General features: G+C 35.0%; 1 protein-coding gene across 1 annotated transcript; it reads right to left on the minus strand.

Moving 5' to 3' along the window:
• Window positions 1–5,144: 5,144 nt before the first annotated feature.
• LOC139091544 (uncharacterized) lies at window positions 5,145–7,631 on the minus strand. Its single transcript, XM_070641679.1, has one exon. The coding sequence runs from the start codon at window positions 7,629–7,631 to the stop codon at window positions 5,145–5,147; it is 2,487 nt and encodes an 828-aa protein (XP_070497780.1).
• Between the last annotated feature and the right edge of the window lie 12,153 nt (window positions 7,632–19,784).

Here is a 19,784-nt window from a genome sequence, read left to right on the forward strand (position 1 = left end):
ACAACAACAACAAATTAAAGCATATTTTTTCTCATTTTGTTTTATTGCTTGCCGTCATTTGTTTTATTTAGGAATTTATGTTTTTTTTCTTCATATTTTATAGATGCTTTTTAAGGCACAATCGTTATACGAGTACAATTGAGATGTTCATAATAATATTATCGTAGCGTATTTTGTAGACGAGAGCAGCTACCCTTTGGGGAAATTTTAATCGAATTTTGGATGAAATTTTTATATATTTTTTGATGAAATTTATGGTGTGCTGGTGGAAGAATTTTGTGGAATTTTATGTGATTTTTGACGAAATTCATATTCTATTGACTAACTAACTTATAGGCTCAAATGACACAATACTGAAAACTGGGTTTTTGGCCGTATAAATGGGTCACGGTGCCGTCAGGACAACTTTACGTCTTATCGTTAATATGACGATGTAGCGATGTCCTATCGGGTATGTTGTGCTGTTTGGATGACAAGCTGACAGTTTCTTAAGAGTTGTGATGAAATTAAGATTGCAAGCACGTATGAGTTCCAGTGGCTCAGTGGCGTAATGGATTGGTTCTTCGAAATATAATCATTACACACCGACTTAGTGATCATGAGGTTGAAACTCAACTTGGACAAATATTCATATGTCCATTTTCGAACGATCTGGATTGGAAAAGCGACTAACAGCCTGCTATTGTAAGGTAATGACGGAAATGTAGTCAATCAGGTGATTCGGATTCCACTTTAAATTGTAAATTTGAGTTGAGTGCAGTGGTCATTCGTTAAAATGTCAGGAGGTATATAAAATGTGAAGATCTGAATCTTCCAGATCTGAATAGTATCCAAACATTCGTCTCCTTTGGACAGGTTGTACTTTGAATAATTCTATGTTTCATTCCAAATCCGACTAATATCGACAACCAGTTAATCAGTCAGTTACAAACCAAGCGGCCAAGCCTCCATTTAGCTTCTCAGTGTGCTTTCCTCTTGAACAGACAAGAAGCATGTCCAAAAGAATGCTCACAACATTGAGCAAGGTCAATTACATTGATTATTATCTCCATGCACAATGTTATGAGCGTCCTTTCGGACATGCTTCTTGTCTGTTCAGGAAGAAGTCATGCTGAGAAGCTCCATGGAGGCTTGGCAGTTCTGGTTTATTAGTGAGTGGACAGGTTAAATATATTAACTGGTTGACGATAATAGCAATATATAGATTGAGCAGACTCATTTAGGTGAATATACTCATTATTTTTTAGGGCTTGTTGAGACTGAGAAAGACCTTCCATCTCAAGAACAAATTTAATCAATGATTCTTCATTCCTCTAATTCATAACCATCCAATAAATTCATCAAGTCTTCCTACTCCCCAATACTCAAACGTACTATCCCTCAATTCAACATTCCGATTCGTGTGTACATTAATAATATTCAAGCCTTTTCGAAATTTCTCTAAGGGATTGAAGTAAGGAACCAGAGTAAGAAAGAAGAAGATAAAGAAAAATTCATGAGTTAATGTATCGTGTACACAACAAAAAGTCAGTATTGCAAATGAAAATCAATATAATATAATGCTTACATGATAATAGCAACAATAAAAGCAGCAGTAACAATAATAAGTAAGATGTAAGGCAGATGTATGAGTCGATTATTCACACATTTCGTGTATTAATATTGTATCGTATTTCATGCCAAACGAGGGCAAATGTGGAATTTATCTTTAAATGTCAGTTAAGTTTGCAAAAATATGCTTTAATAATTTATTGTATATAAATGGCAATTCCTTCAAGGAAGAAGTGGAATTTTACAAAAAAATACATAAGCAACTTCTCGGCTTGATTCCCGAAAAAATAACATACTCGACCGACGCGTCGGATTGTTTTGATTGCTGCTGGGATTTGCGTGTTTAATGGCAATAACTCTTATTGAAATTCGGAGGGAGAAAAAAATGCTTATGTAAGAATGTTGAAGTGAAGCAAAGGCATCGAATACATTTATTTAGTGTTCATTTTATGGAAAACAAAGCAAATTTTTATACATTTGTAGTTGGAACTTAGGAGTTGGAGAGTATTGGATTTGAGGTTATTTTGGGGGGTAAGTTAAAGGCGCATTCGTAAGCAAGTTTAGAATGTCTAAGTCAAATGGCCATTTTATCAATATTTCAAATCATTTTAAGCTTGAGCCACACTAAACCGTCATAGGATCATCAAATTGTCATCAGATTATTATATTGAATGCAGTTACACCGTCATCGTAATCATAACCCGAGATGACAAACATACGTTAGGTTAATCTAACGTCCACTTTTGTCCACTCGATTATGTCGCTCAGAAAGACTGTTGAATACCCAAAATTATCAACATCCCAATTTTAAGCCAACTTGGTTTGAGTCAATTCAAAACTTAAAGTGTAGACCACGAAGTCTGTTCAGTTTAATCACATTTTGACTAGATCTTAACGATTTGGAACTCATCACATCATTAATAATCTGTTAGCGTTACAATATTCACAATTTTGAAGATTTGACAGCCAAGGGTAGTAATTCAATACTCCTTTTTACAATTTACCTGTCGATAATACACAAACCGAGTTAACATGACTATAAAAGTACCTAAAACCGAAAATAAATTTCCTGGGATCAAACCGGGGTTATTAAATTTGACTATTCGGCTATTATAACCAGTACGCGACAACTGGTTTTTCAATGCTGATTGGAGAGAATTTAATGAGAATCAACAATTAAATAAGAATCAAATCCACGACTGAACAACAGGGAGAATTCCACATTGTTGGTCTATTATCAAAGCACTCGGCCACAGGCCATTCTATTATGGATCCTAAAAATCCTAACTTCCACTCTGACAACTTTACAATCTAACCATATACTATCATCAGTAGTTTATCAATGTATCAATGTGTTCTTGTATCTCGTTTGTAAATAACTACATACTTGTTCCATACTTGCTCCATACATTGTATAGTCCAAACCATTTGACAACATTTTCACATACAATTCTTTAACAAGTGTCCATTTCTCTCTCTTTTTTTATCAAATTTAAAACCAATCTTCATTTACTTTCTCATCAGACAGAACTGTAAGCAAACAAAGTAACAGAAAAACTGGAAGCACTTGACGAAAAAAAACAAATAAACTCGCTTTAACTGCTTTTTTTTACCCATTCAAGCTCTAATAAACCACAACAATTCCACATCCTATAGCTCTTCGCAGCTTGACAATCGACAAGAGACATCCAAAAACAGAACAACAAATCGAACAGTGTCCAAAATGATTACAATGGCAACAAAACTCACAAAAGCTAGTCGAAATGGAACAAGAAGAAAGAATAAAGCTTGGAAAAAAGGCAGCACAGAAAAAAACTCTTTTTGGTGTTGAAAATGCGATAAATCAAAATGAGGCATGTTTTGGCAGGAAAAAAGTTGTTTAATCTTTTTTTTTGCTAGTTCTTTTTTATATGTTGTATGTATGTTTTGTAGCTCTTAATACATTATCTTCTTCTTTCACATTTCTTGTTATCTTCTTACATTTTATTCAACATTAAGATTCATACATAGATGGATGGATGTGGGATAGGGGTGGATTGAGGGGAGGTTTGGGAAGGGTTTAATCTGGTTTGTGTCGTTTTGTCATGTTCTGAACTAGCAGAGCTTTTTGTGGTCAAACACAAAGCCTTAAAAATAATGTAACGAACTGGCAGGTCTTGAAGGATAGAGCTGGATTTGAACGTTGTCTCTAGACCAACGTGCGTCATAGCTAAAAAAACGAAACTTCCTGAATCCAGCTAAACTTTCTTTAAGATAGATCACTAGACTTTTGAGTCGAGTGGACTTCCTAACCAACTTGGTCATTGCCGCTACTTCCAAAGTAAGTAAGCAAGTATATCAATTTAGACATTGTGGCTTACTTAACCTTGATTACTTTTGACTTTTTAGCTCAGTGATGATCAACCTGTGCTTGGTGACGCCATGAGCCATATGGCCGCATGCAGTTTCAGTGAAGGCTTACCACAAGGGTGTGGTGCAAAGCATAAAAGGTTGTCCATCACTATCCTAGCTAAATACTCAGTCATCCAACTTAAATAGGGTCTAATGTACCAAGCCATTTAGACCAAGTTATTTTACAGCATTAAGTGGGATTTGAACCCGGGAATTTGAATTCATCACCAAATTCTGATGACATGTATCTTGCCAACTGAGCTATCGAAGCATTTTAGCTTCTTATACTTTTCAGTCAAATCGTCTAGCCACTTGCAAGCACAATCTGAGGTTTAGGGTTAGATCGGAGAAACAAACAACAAGGTTTCCAGTTGATATGACTAATGTTTGCAGCTAGGATCTTCGGCAAGAATAGTTAACGATCATTTAGAACGGATAGTCAACGATTCTTTGGCACGGATAAAAATCGATCCTTCGGTACCGATGGTAATTGATCCTTTGGCTACGGAAGGTCATTGTCACGACGGCTTCAGCTGTATTTTAATTCCCCAATAAAAACTGCGATTAAGGCTTAGTAACTACAGTACATTTATTGGCAAGTTGTATAACGGAATAAAATTTCCTATGGAAAATATAAAATAAAATGTTTTGTCTTAATTATAAATAAATTGTCACTTACAAACAGTTTAGCCGTCGAGAACAATGTGACATAAATTGATCTCTAATATTAACACTGATCACGAAAACTATAGTTAAAAATATACATAATATAAATTAATCAAACTAAAATCATTCTTTAACAGTTTAAAACAATTCATACCAGGTATAAATTATTATCTTCACTTTTGCGCCAATCTTTTTCGTAAACAAACTTTTCAAATCTTAAATTCACTAAAATTATAAATGTTCACATTAATTTTCGGATCGCTATAGATTCCTATTACTTCACATTACATTTATACTACAATGTCATTTGATTAATCAATCTTAAAACCACTAAATAAATTAAATAAATAATTTTCGACTTTTTCACACACACAAAATCAGAAACTCAATTTAAATTTTGAAAAATCGTTAAAATTTGAATCTCAAAAATACGTTAAAAATGAAACTTAATTTTTATCTTAATCATTTACGATGTATGGATATCTGTCGATGACATGCTCCCTTCCGTTTTGTTCTGCTCTGCTGAAGAAAACATTCTAATGCTTAAGGCCAATACATCTAAATAATGAACTGCTTGTTTCTAAAACTTTCCATCCGCAATCCACTAAAGTGAAATGCTGTGCACCACGGTAGAACATGTTCAAAACCATCCTTATTACACCGATGCCACCTCTCCACACTTCATGTAATCTCATTTCTCGTCCTGTTGCCATTGTTTCATGTGTGGCTAATTCACCATAATTCGATTCATCAACAGCGTCAGAAAATTTCTTGCGATACTTAGCAGCAGCTTCATAAAATTTCTCATCGTCATGCTTCTGGATCACTTGCATGATCTGTACATCATCAGTAGGCTTTGGTTCGTGCTTTGTTGTTCCAATTGATTCAATAGCTAAATTACAAAGACTCTCATCCGACGTCTCATCACATCTAATTGACATCAATCTTTCTTCATCGAATATTTTATCAACAGCGCAATTGTCTAATGCGTCGTTTGTAGTGCCAAATACAGTCCAGCCTAATTTTGTCTTGATTGCAACAGGTTCGTCATCAGCACCATTATTACATGACATGGTTGTTAAAAATGAGACATTCTTCAATCCAATCAGCAACTTTGGTTGTGCATTTTCAAAACTTGGCAATGGAACTCCTCTCAAGTGCTTGAATCGTTCTTGTAACTCACTTGCCACAACCGTTTGTGATGCTAAGTCAAGTTGGTCCACTGTTCTCACTCCATTCAACGGAAATTTCTTTCCTCGTTTTCCTCTGGACACTTGACAATCAAAAATGTACGACTCGCTTTCTTCTCTACATATGCCGCTAGTCCATCTTAAATTCAATGGCCTTTGAACACCTTTCACATTTAATTTGTCATAAAGCTCTCTATCAAGCAACGTGACTGAAGATCCGTCGTCTAAGAAGGCATATGTCTCAATTAGCTCTCCATTGTTGCCGTGCAATACTACAGGCAAGATCTTATACATCACTGAACTTGACTTGTGATAATTCGATCTCTCTGACTCTGCTGGATTTGACTGTGATGAAGATCCAGCTCGAACTTCCGGCTTTGAATGCTTGAATTCCTTTTCAGCTTCACAATTAACATCACGGGGTTGTGATTTCAAATGCAATACTCGATGATGAAATTCTCTACAATTATCAATATTGCACATCCTCTTTGCCTTACAATCTTTCCATCGATGACCTTGCTTCAAACAACAATTGCACAATCCTCTGGAACGCAAAAAATTCTTCTTCTCAGTCAACACCAGATTCTTAAAATCAACACAATGTTGCAAGTCGTGCGATGAACTCTTGCAATTCATACATTCAAATCTCTGTTCACGATGTGTGTGCATTCGTCTTGAATCTCCAGCTCGATACTCATAAGATTCAGTCGGTGGCTGTGCTGAAGCATCTTTCAATCTCTCCGACAAATATTTCCACAAATCTTTCAGATTCACATTCTGATTGGCGAGTTTCATTGCACCCCAAGCATCTCGATGTCTGTCACGCAGTTTAAAAACTAACTGGTCTATTATAGACGGTTGACACAAGTAATCAGCTCTTTCCAAACTTTCAGCATTGATGACAAACGATTCCAGCTCACTTACAAACTCCTTCAGTTGATATTTTTCTAATTCTTTCGGTGCTCTCATTTTCAACAGCCTCTTAACTTGGCGAGTCAATATCTTTTCTGGATCTCCATACACAGACTTAAGGTGGTTCATTATAGCAGTTCCGCCTGCCATTCCATTCAATAGTAGTCGACATTCGACTTTTGCTTCACCATCCAAACATTTAATCAGCCTTAAATGATTCAGTTCTTCTGTATATCTTCCAGTCTCAGATGTGATTTGATAAATTCGCTCAAATAATGGCCATTCTTCAAATGCACCACTGAACGTCGGTAAGTCGGGCAGCGAAGCACGTATCATCGTTAACTTCAATTGCTCGTCAGGATCATATCCATTATGCACCTTATTGACAGGTACACTCGGTTGCAACATACGAATTGCATCTGCCAGATATTTGACAATATTTGCCGCTGGATCATCTTTCGTTGTTTCAACAAATGTCGATGGTTTTGGTGTCTCAGAAATTCTTTCATCACCATCATGGAACCGCTTATCATGCTGTTGAACCTCGAGTTGTTGTCGCATCAGTTCCAGTTGTCTTTTCGTCTCTTCAAGTTCCTCTTTCAATTTCTTACATTCATCATCATTGCCTTTTACTTTTTGTCGTGTGTGTTCCTTCTTCATGACTTTCAAATCATCAAATTTCAATTGGCGAGGCGCAAGTGCTTGTTCTTGTCTATTCTCAACAGCACTTCTTAATGTTCTTTCAGATCTCAAAAATCCTGCACATCGTTGGCACATCCAGTTTTCCAATTTTGATACATTCACATCAACTCCAGCACAATTACAACAAAATTCTTTCTTGCATTCCGCTATTGCACAAACTATGCTGACATCGATGCTTTGACATTCAGAACACAATTTATTCTTCCTGCTGGTGCTCATCTCGTTATCTAGATCTTTTCGGTTTACAGCAATTTTCAGTTGTTAAAATTGTTTGAAATTTTATCTTATGTCACGGCGGCTTCAGCTGTATTTTAATTCCCCAATAAAAACTGCGATTAAGGCTTAGTAACTACAGTACATTTATTGGCAAGTTGTATAACGGAATAAAATTTCCTATGGAAAATATAAAATAAAATGTTTTGTCTTAATTATAAATAAATTGTCACTTACAAACAGTTTAGCCGTCGAGAACTAATGTGACATAAATTGATCTCTAATATTAACACTGATCACGAAAACTATAGTTAAAAATATACATAATATAAATTAATCAAACTAAAATCATTCTTTAACAGTTTAAAACAATTCATACCAGGTATAAATTATTATCTTCACTTTTGCGCCAATCTTTTTCGTAAACAAACTTTTCAAATCTTAAATTCACTAAAATTATAAATGTTCACATTAATTTTCGGATCGCTATAGATTCCTATTACTTCACATTACATTTATACTACAATGTCATTTGATTAATCAATCTTAAAACCACTAAATAAATTAAATAAATAATTTTCGACTTTTTCACACACACAAAATCAGAAACTCAATTTAAATTTTGAAAAATCGTTAAAATTTGAATCTCAAAAATACGTTAAAAATGAAACTTAATTTTTATCTTAATCATTTACGATGTATGGATATCTGTCGATGACAGTCATAGATCTTTTGGCTACCAAAGGTCAATTTTATCAAGATCGTCAATTGTCGATCAAGATCGCGATGACATCCGGGTAGCATTTTGAACCATACGTGGTTCCAGAAACCCTGTCTCATTATTACCAAGTTCAATGTCCCACCACTGATGCCATTTAACGGCCCTTAATCAATTTTCCTATTCCTACAAAAAGATTAATCCATAAAAGTATCCAAAAACTCACTTAAATCTCACCAATTCCTAAACTTTCTCGCTCGTAGGAATCCCAAATACCTCCCAAGATTCACAACATATAGACATTATACAACAATTTATTTTCTTTCAACTCACATCATATGATATACCATAGAAGGTGATAGAACATATCTCATTGTATTCTATCACAATTTTCCTATACGTTGAGGTCAATGGAAAAACTTTTTCATTTTTTTGTTCCTATTACTTGCAAGTTTCTCCTTATTTTTTGTATCAAACTTTGATTCATTCCTTGTATATGTGTGCGTGTTCTCGTTTTGATGAACAACAAATATGAGACTTTTGGGAATTTTTTCCGGACATTTTTATAGCTCTTTTGTTTATTTAATGGGCTTGTTGTTTGATAGATGTGTTGGAATGATTGAGAGCCTTTTGATAAGAGATGTGTGTAAGCATTTTTGATGGATTGGTAACAAAATAGTCAAGGCTATGGTGGATATTATGAAGCTTTGGAGGTGATGGGGTAGAAAATTGGTTCAAATTCGATTATTTCGACATTAGATTGTCGAAAAATTCTAACTCAACTTATTTTAAAATACAAATTTCCGTTACGAACAAAAATAAAAGTAACGGTCAAAAAAAATTTGAATATTGACGACAAAAAATACTTTTTTGAAAAAAATTAACGGTCGTTTTTGAGAAAGCCACACTGTAATGTTGGTTCTCACATCCTGTTTTTGTCATGGCACACCTTGGTGGTCAACCTCGACTGAATCCGCGCACGACAAGTAGTATACGGTCCATGATGTGTCGCGACACTCAGTTTGATCATCACTGTCCTACATCACTGGCTTCCAAAGCGTCTTCAACCGAACCATACCCAATTCATCAACTTCCTCGTCCTTAATTTCCATAATTAATTCATCGCCGTCTATAGAACCTTCTCAATATTTACCAAAAACTCATCGAAGCCTCCCAATTACAATTAAGCATCAATCAACAGCCAGTTTAATTATAGTTTATCGATATAACCTCATTATCAATAATTGGATATCCAGCAATCATGCTGATAAATTAAAAATATCTGCGAATGACTTTGAATTTTTCTCCAATTCTTCTCCTGACTCATCAGACATGAGTCATGTCCAAAAATATATATATTAAGCAGCATCAGATGAAAAATATAAATGAGAGACATTCATACAAATGAAATGACAGCATCGCCACAAGCAATTTTCTCGTGACTTCCTCGGGTGGTGTGCGGAGAATTTTCTTCTTTGTCATCAACCGTCCAACGCACATTCGTTCGAATAATGACACATATACTAGAGTAAAAAATTAACGATCCTGTTGAGTAATATTTTATTTCTCGATTTATATACAATACAAATGGGGTTTGTTTGGTAGTGATGTGAATGTTGCGAAAAATTGGTTAATCGATCAAAGAAGCCAGATTCAGTTTTAAGCCAGAGTCACGTCAGCACCACACCAGAGTCACGCCAGCACCATGCCAGAATCACGCCATAGTCACACTAGAGTCAAACCAGCACCATGCCAGAGTCACGCCAACACCAAGTAAGAGTCACGCCAGCATCATGCCAGAGTCACGTCAGCACCATGCCAAAGTCTCGCCAGCATCATGCCAGAGTCACGTCAGCACCATGCCAAAGTCTCGCCAGCACCATGCCAGAGTCACGTCAGCACGATGCCAGAGTCACGTCAGCACCATGCCAGATTCACGTCAGCACCATGCCAGAGTCACGCCAGCACCATGCCAGAGTCACGCCAGCACCATGCCAGAATCACGCCAGAACCATGCTTAAGTCATGCCAGCATTATGCTTAAGTCACGGCAGTACCATGTCAAAGTCACGTCAGCACCATGCCAGAGTCACGCCAGCACCATGCCAGAATCACGCCAGCACCATGCTAGAGTCACACCAGCACCATGCTAGAGTCACACCAGCACCATGCCATAGTCACGTCAACATCATGCCAGAATCACGCCTGTATCTTGCCAGAGTCACGAAATTGGTGCTGGAATTTTGGATCGATTAGCCTCAATGTTAGACATCATTAACAAACGACCCCAAAAACGAATAATTTTCCATTTCTTTTTTTTCTCGATAGCAACAGCAAAGATGACAAAAAAATGAAAGAAAATTTGTGGCTTTTATTGCCTTTCATCAACATCATTTGGCAAGATTTAATGTTTCGCATAAAATATGCTTTCTCATTGTGTACGGATGAATGTATATGAGACTGTATATCAGTTTAGATAACAAAAAAAAAATACTTTTTTTATGGATTTTTGTTGACTTCGCCTTCTCATGCCTCATTATTATTGCTATTGTTACAATATTTTTTTATTATTCCCGAAAAAAGTTTTTTTTTTTTATCTAAAAAAGGGAAATTTATTCTAGCTTTATTTTGAGATATTTGGTGTGGGATATAACAGCATGTGATTACTTTATTTAGATAGATGAGAATGAAATTGGGAGAGAATAAGTTGATTCATGGGAAATAATCAGAGATGGAAATGATGATTTCATTTTGAGGCTTGATTGATGAGAAGTTTTGTAATTTTTTTGTTGATGTCCTTCTGTGACTTTATGTACATTTGTTGACTCAACATTGTTGCAAGTACTCAAGTCATATTTTGTGGAAAATTTTAAATTTTATTTTTTACCATCAAAATGGGACAAAAACAGCTGGGGCGATAGCTTCTGGGCACTTAGTTGGGGCCTTTTTACTTACTGGAACCGTGTTCTTATGTATAGCTTAGGTTCTATCTGACTCTGTTGCTTACTCTATCACCTAATTTGTACAAATTGCTGTGTAGCAAACTTGTGGTTCTGCAGCAGCAATGACATTTTCCTTCGTCAGGGCTTTTAGAGCACTTCGTTAGAGCTATCAGGGTATTCAACGTTTTGACATTCAAATTTCACTTTTTGGTGCCCTAGCATCTACATTGTAATGCTCAGAATAAGAACCTATATTCCAACAGGTAAAGAACATGCATTCATGGTACAGAAATAGCAATAAGGTGTCCAGAAGTAGTATTCAGAACAATCCAAAATGACTGAACTGCCTGTACTCATAATACTTAGCTACTTACTTAGATACTTGCTTACTTAGTGGACCCATGCTCCAACTTGGAGCCTAGGTTGATCTGAAATGTGTTCCATCTGGCTCTAATGTTGGCTGTACTCAAAATACATCTTAAGAATCTGCTGTATTCAGAGGACTCCAAAATGGCTTATTAAACTACCCAGTCAATTTGAGTTCTTGATGTCTCGACTTCCTCAAATTCACAAGATCGACACAATCCTAAGATATCTCGATCTCATGGCGATAGTCCTTCCCTATTTGTGTTGTCTGAACAGAGTAGAATCTGAGGAATTGAATCATATATAGGCATTTCTGCCATTGCACTGCAATGTGATAGTTAGGCCACTGTAGCCGAGTGGTTAGGCAACTGATACTTAATATCTGTAACCCTCACTTTTGTGTATGTGGGTTCGATTCCCACCAGATATCGATCTTTCAAACATTGCATAGAGATTATTGAAAATATGAAGTGAACTCATACTATTGTGAGCTTTCAGTTAGATCAGGAGTCAAAGCATTCCAGATATTAGATCTTGAGAGCAAATCTATAAGTAGATTTGAATTTTATATAGAGTCGAGTTGACTTTTTCATACTCTACTTCGAGCTCTGTGCATTATCTAATTCCCAAGACTCACTTCTACAACAATACTCACTTAAAACTTCTTCCTCAATAACTTCCTTAAAACTGACCACCACAAATTAATCTCATTTCATCCCCGCATATTTCCTTATCTTCATATTCCGCTCATTGTAACTCAATTTTGGTTTATTTGTTTGTTGACTGAAATGAAGAAAGCATAAAAAAAAACTTTCCATTTCTCCTTTTGATTGAATTAAATTGCTGAATGATGTTGCTAATGCGATTTGTTCAATAAATTTATTTTTTTCTTTCTTTATGCGATTTGTTTATTGTTGTTGTTGGCAAATGGCTTACATGCTTTTACTTCATTTCCATGTATTTTTCATCTTCCTTTTTTATATATGTGTTTAATGGAAAATGAATTGGATATGAGAGTATCCACACAAACAGCCATATATGGTTTTATATCCAATGATTTATAAAATAATTCAGTTCTGGATTTAATGATCCATTTAGAAAGATAATTATAAGAAATATATATATAGGAAGAATGGAGAGAGGATATTGGGGTGATGTGGAAAGCAAAGAATTTTCAGGGCAATGAAAAATAATTTTTATCGGAAGTAAAGTTCAAAGACTTTTTGATTTGCTGCCTGTTTGTGATTTAAATGAATGACCTAGTTTTTGGAAAGATGAATATAACTGATCGAATATGATTTAAACTGGCCGAAACTGAACAAAACTGACCAAATATGAATAAAACTAACCAAAAGTGATCAAAACTGACCGAAGATGAATAAAACTGACCGAAAACTAACAAAACTGATCGAATATGAATGAAACTGAATAAAAGTGGCCAAATATGAATAAAACTGTCCAAAAGTGAACAAAACTGATCGAAAATGAATAAAACTGACCGAAAACTAACAAAACTGGCCGAATATTAATAAAGCTGATCAAAAGTGACCAAATATGTATAAAAATGGTCAAAAGTGAATAAAACTGGCCGAATATGAATAAAACTGGTTGAATCTGAATAAAACTGGCTAAATATAATAAAACTGGCCGAAAGTGAACAAAAATGATCCAATATGAATAAAACTGACCGAAAGTAAATAAAACTGGCTAAATATGAATGAAATTGACAAAAAGTGAACGAAACTGGCCGAATAAGAATAAAACGGACAAAACTAACCGAAAATGAACAAAACTGGCCAAATTTGAATAAAGCTAGCCGAAAATAATCAAAAGTAGCCGAATATGAATAAAACTGATCGAATATGCAGTAAACTGGCCGAAAGTGAATAAAATTGACAAAATATGAATCAATCTAGCCGAAAGTGTATGAAACTGACCAAAAATGAATTAGGTTGATCGAAAGTGAATAAAACTGGCCGAAAACTGAACAGCAAATTTGAACAAAAAGGACATAACATTTTTTTCAAGCATTCCTTAACAAAATTTAAATTTCCCGAACCTTTAACCTCCTTAAATTCACAATCTCATTCAGTCTATTAATAATTAATACTTTAGTATTGTATAATCCTTTACAAGCGGCATGCTTTGCTACTCATCATTATTCATTCACCCTTTCTAGTCATCATTACATGTAAAAAAATCCCTCAACAAAATTAAAAAAGCAGATCCAAAAGAATTTTTACAGTCTTCTTCTTTTACTCCTTTTGTCTTTATTGATTTACAAGCTTTTTCTAACGAGTTATTAATTTATTAATAATGAGCAACTTTTGGAGTTTCTGTCAAACTTGTTAAAACAAAAGAAAGAAAAATTCTTTCAAGAAAATTAAAAATTGAAAACTTTTCACCCTCGTTCCTCATTCATTTGCTTAGTCACTTTTCGCTTTTGTTTAATTCTTTTTTTTTTAGCGAGAAAATCTTGTAAATTGGATTTTCATTTTGGTATTACTTGATAGGGGGATTTGAGTGATTTTTTTCGGGGGTGGGATGGGAATGGTATTTAAATTTTTATAATGGATTTTCAATTGTCTTAAAGTTGACTGGAAGATAATTTAAGTGGTAAAATTAACAGGTTTGGATTTTGATGGGGAATGATGGATTTTGAAGGTTTTTGAGCTGCTGAATTGTGTGTAGTGCTGCTGTCTTTAGTTGTTTGCTACTTTATCGTCTGATTTGATCCTAGTTCATCTAATATGACCCTAACTCATCTGATTTGACCCTAGTTTGTCTGATTTGACCCTAGTTCGTCTGATTTGACCCTAGTTCGTCTGATTTGACCCTGGTTCATCTGATTTGACCCTGGTTCATCTAATTTAACCCTAGTTCAGCTGATTTGACCCTAATTCATCTGATATTACCCTGGTTCATCTGATATTACCCTAGTTCATCTGATTTGACCCTAGTTCGTCTGATTTGACCCTGGTTCATCTGATTTGACCCTGGTTCATCTAATTTAACCCTAGTTCAGCTGATTTGACCCTAATTCATCTGATATTACCCTGGTTCATCTGATATTACCCTAGTTCATCTGATTTGACCCTAGTTCGTCTGATTTGACCCTAATTCATCTGATTTGACCCTAATTCATCTGATTTGACCCTAGTTCGTCTGATTTGACCCTAGTTCATCTGATTTGACCTTAGTTCATCTGATTTGACCCCGGTTCATCTAATTTAACCCTAGTTCAGCTGATTTGACCCTAATTCATCTGATATTACCCTGGTTCATCTGATATTACCCTAGTTCATCTGATTTGACCCTAGTTCGTCTGATTTGACCCTGGTTCATCTGATTTGACCCTGGTTCATCTGATTTAACCCTAGTTCAGCTGATATGACCCTAGTTCGTCTGATTTGACCCTAGTTCATCTGATTTGACCCTAGTTCATCTGATTTGACCCTAGTTCATCTGATTTGACCCTGGTTCATCTGATTTGACCCTGGTTCATCTGATTTAACCCTAGTTCAGCTGATATGACCCTAGTTCGTCTGATTTGACCCTAGTTCATCTGATTTAACCCTAATTCATCTGATTTGATCCTAGTTCGTCTGATTTGTCTCTAATTCATCTGATTAGCCTCTAGTTCGTCAGGTTTTCCACTTGTTACCCCCTAAATCATCTGATTTAAGCTTTAGACGTTTGAACAGGATCTGTTTTATTGAGTTGTACCCAAAAACACCAAAATTGATCCAAATCCGACCCAAAATTACCTAATCCTAGTCATTAACCCTGATTTTTAACATTCAACTTGAAAAAAATCACAATACAAAAATGATGAAGCTTTAAATCACCCACAGGCCAGAACACCCACGCAAATTTTTCCATAACCACCGAAAATGAAAATCACGGGTTTCCAGAAACACCACTTGTAAATGTATGTGGTGGTTCTGGAATGTAGTGAATTTCATAAACACCACATGTATTTCCAAGTGGTGCATAAAATCACACGTGTGATTTTAAACACCACATACATTTGTACGTGGTGTTTCTGAAATCACGTGTGTTTCAAATCACCCACAAAATTTCGTTTGTGGGTGATTTGGGAATTAATGTAATTTTTCATGAAGTACAAAATTACAAATTTCAATACAAAATTTTATTGAAATTTTAAAGTTTTTCTTTAAAATAATTTTTATTTTTAGATTTTGAGTAAAAAATTAGAAATTAAATTTTTGATTTATTAGAGTGATTTATTGTGTTATGAGCTTTTTTACTATAAGTCAAAAGTATATATCAATTTTGATCCATCGCCTACCTCAAATGACACATAAAGCTGGATTTATCACTCTGTCTGCCAATTATAAATACAAAATGCAATATTGCCTCTATCGACAGGTTCCTTCTAGTTCTTTCACTAATTCTTTTACGATCCAGAAAATCGGATATATAGATCGTATTTATTGGAGCTTCTACAAGTCTTATAACAACATGTTCAGCCCATCAAAGTCTGTTCACTTTGACACTTCTTATAATATCAGCCTGCAGTTCTGCGTTGCTCCTATATTTATACTGGCGGATTCCATTGCGCTACCTGGCGGATTCGTTTCTTATACATGATTAATTTGTCAGTAGATATCTAACTAAATAGTATACTAGCTGGACAGCCAATATCCTTCGCTTAACCTCCAGTGTTGTGTCAAAGTTATTGCTAATAATGATTCTCAAGTAGACAAAGTCTTTGACCACTTGGGATTTCTAATATCCAATAACTACATGCGATCCCACAAACTACCTTGATCTCTTCGTTGCAGCAACCATAAGAAACTTAGTCTTATACTCATTAACTCGAAAACCAATCGTATTGGCTTCTAACTAACTTTCAGAATGTGAGACTTTACTAATGATAGAAGAGTGATTAGCCATATGTCTATTAATCCAACTTAGAGCCTAGGTTATTACAAAAGGCCATCCATCGGTCTCTATTGCTAGTCACATCACAAAGTACAGGCCACATCACTTGTACAGATTCTCTGTTTTGACATCTAATTCACATTCCCGTATTACTGTTCTACGCCAAGTTGCTTTTGGTCAGGTCGTCTTTTTCGCCAGGCTGAGGGCATCCATACAAATACGGCTAAATACCGCCATACCCATACACATACCACGGTATTCCATATAAATACCACTGATACCGCCTATTTTCTGAGCCTGGCTTTTTCCTTGTGCATTCCACCCAAGCGTGGTAGAACCCAGTTTAAACGGAAAGTGTCCTGCTTTTAGCACTTATGTTTATAGAAATTATTGTTTAGAAATTATTACAAAAATACTAACTTATACTTGAATTTAAAGCATAAATTTCAGTTGTTATCGATAATTAGGTGATAACTTGCAGAAATATTATCAATTTACATGATTAATTCAGCAAATATCAATTAAAATTAACATTGCAAAATTTATGTTATTACCGTAAATTTATTATTCAAATTTGTGATGCTAAAAACAATACAAATTCTTGCAAAACCGTACAAAATTAACTGTCAGTTTTTCTATTCGTTTACCCTGGGGTAGAACAAGTTTGTGTTTTGTCCCACTTACAACAGCTTTCCTAGTGTTTCGCATTCGAAGAGTGTGACTTATCCAGCCAAACTTTTTCACTTGAGGGCTTCCTTATTAATGTCAGAATGTCTATGTATGCTTACATACTTTTGACTTATATTAAAAAAGCTCATAACACAATAAATCACTCTAATAAATCAAAAATTTAATTTCTAATTTTTTACTCAAAATCTAAAAATAAAAATTATTTTAAAGAAAAACTTTAAAATTTCAATAAAATTTTGTATTGAAATTTGTAATTTTGTACTTCATGAAAAATTACATTAATTCCCAAATCACCCACAAACGAAATTTTGTGGGTGATTTGAAACACACGTGATTTCAGAAACACCACGTACAAATGTATGTGGTGTTTAAAATCACACGTGTGATTTTATGCACCACTTGAAAATACATGTGGTGTTTATGAAATTCACTACATTCCAGAACCACCACATACATTTACAAGTGGTGTTTCTGGAAACCCGTGATTTTCATTTTCGGTGGTTATGGAAAAATTTGCGTGGGTGTTCTGGCCTGTGGGTGATTTAAAGCTTCATCTACAAAAATCATAAATTCACAAGCAGCAAAACCCACTCACAAAAAAGATTAACTCTGACAAAATCAGGAAGTCATCAACTCTTAGGACAGCTGTCTTTGCTCGAGTGAAAGACACAGGAAATTTCTGTCATAAAAATTCAACTTCTCTTAAATCATTCACGATTCTTTCTTTTTATAAAAAAAACTTTTCATTTCTCACTGATTTTCTTTTTTCAAACTTGCCATCCTGCCTCCTCCGCGTTGAGTCACTCAAGAACATTAAATTCAATTTTTTCTTACCATCTTTTGTTCTTTATATAAAATAAAGAACTTTACGATTAAAAAGTTAATTTTTTTTTTTCTTTTCGAAACTTTTTTATTCTGTGTTCTATTTTGACTCATTCCTCACAGACAGTGATGATGATGATGATGATTATTATGATGATGATAACTTATCGTAATAATAAAAAATTTATTCTTTTTTTTTTGCTACCCCATTTATAAATTGTGAAAAAAAAAAGTTGTTCACGTCTTGGATATTTTTTACGTCATCCATTGGATGAAGAAAGGGAGTAGTCAGGGAGGGGGTCATTGGGGGCACCCTACCCACCTTCTTCGAGAATCTTATAGAAAAGTTAATTTTGTAACGTATTTTTTATTTTTAAATTTTTTGTTTGCTTTTCTTTAAAGAAAAATTCACTTCCGGACGTATGCCGGAAGATTAGGCATTAGTGGCACTTACTTACTTACTTACTTACTTACTTACAGGAACCATGCTCCAACTTAGAGCCTAGATTGCTACAAGATGCTGCCCATCTGACTCTTTTGCTGGTTGTATCACAAAGCTTGTACAAATTCTCAGTATTGACATCTAACTGGCATTACCGTCGTTCGCCATGTTGCTCTAGGAGCACCTGGACGTCTTTTCCCTTATGGATTCCAATCAAAGGCAGTATAGAGCAAGCTTGTGTCTCTCCTTTTTTACGAGTTTATTTTGTAACGTATTTTTTATTTTTGAATTTTTTGTTAAGATAGTAACAAGTAGATAGTAAGATTTTGTGGTTACGGCACTGCGATCAACGATGTCAATGAGGGCACCTCCCATTACCGAGTATTGAAAAAAGTTCATTCTGTAACGGATTTTTTATTTTTAAATTTTTTGTTTGCTTTTTTTAAAAATTTCAAAAAAAACGGTCAGGCAATACCCTGACTACCCCCCTGCGATGAAGGATGTCAAAGAAATGCGAGACACAAAGGCACACTTACACATCCACATCCACACACACACGCATAATCGTGATGTCATTTTTATAGACTTAAAATGGATAAGTTATAGCTTCGTTTACTTCTTTATATTCACTTTGGTCTATCATTTTTCTTCAATAAGAATATTTTATGAGCCATAAAGTAATGACACATTATCGTGACAATATGAAGAAATTTGCTTCTGTCATTTCAAATGTGATTATGATATGAGATATGGCCGTGGATGTTCTGCTCATTTTTGTTGTGTGGGAGATGAAAAATGTGTTGATCATTGTCATGAATTTTTGGTGCTAATTTTAGGTTTTATGTCCGATGACATGAAAAAATTCAGACATCGTAAATTGTGGGTAAAGCTTGAATGAATGAATGAATGAATTTGAGATTTTGATGGAATTTACAAGCAATGGAGCTCATTGAAATGTTTTGAGATATTTTATTGATGTTAGGTTCATGTAAGTGGGTTCAGACGGAAATAAAGTAAAGATTGAGTTGAACTGACTTGAGTGATACCTGACTTGAGGGTGGAATTACTCGATTATTTATCGAATTCTAATTTTTACCACAATTGGCAGCACTTTGGGAGTCTGGAATCCAAAAGTCGAAAAAGTCCGGACTCCATTGAAGTCGACTCCACTTCTTTTCAGTGTAGTCTCCCAAAAACGTGGAGTCCGGACTCCATGGAGTTTACATTTGGATGACTTGCCATAAAATGTGAAACTCATAACCCCGAGCAGCA

The sequence above is a fragment of the Chironomus tepperi genome, unplaced genomic scaffold, assembly GCF_022539635.2.
Source record: "Chironomus tepperi strain 1889 unplaced genomic scaffold, CSIRO-AGI_Ctep_v1 contig_247, whole genome shotgun sequence".
Taxonomy (NCBI): Eukaryota; Metazoa; Arthropoda; class Insecta; order Diptera; family Chironomidae; genus Chironomus; species Chironomus tepperi.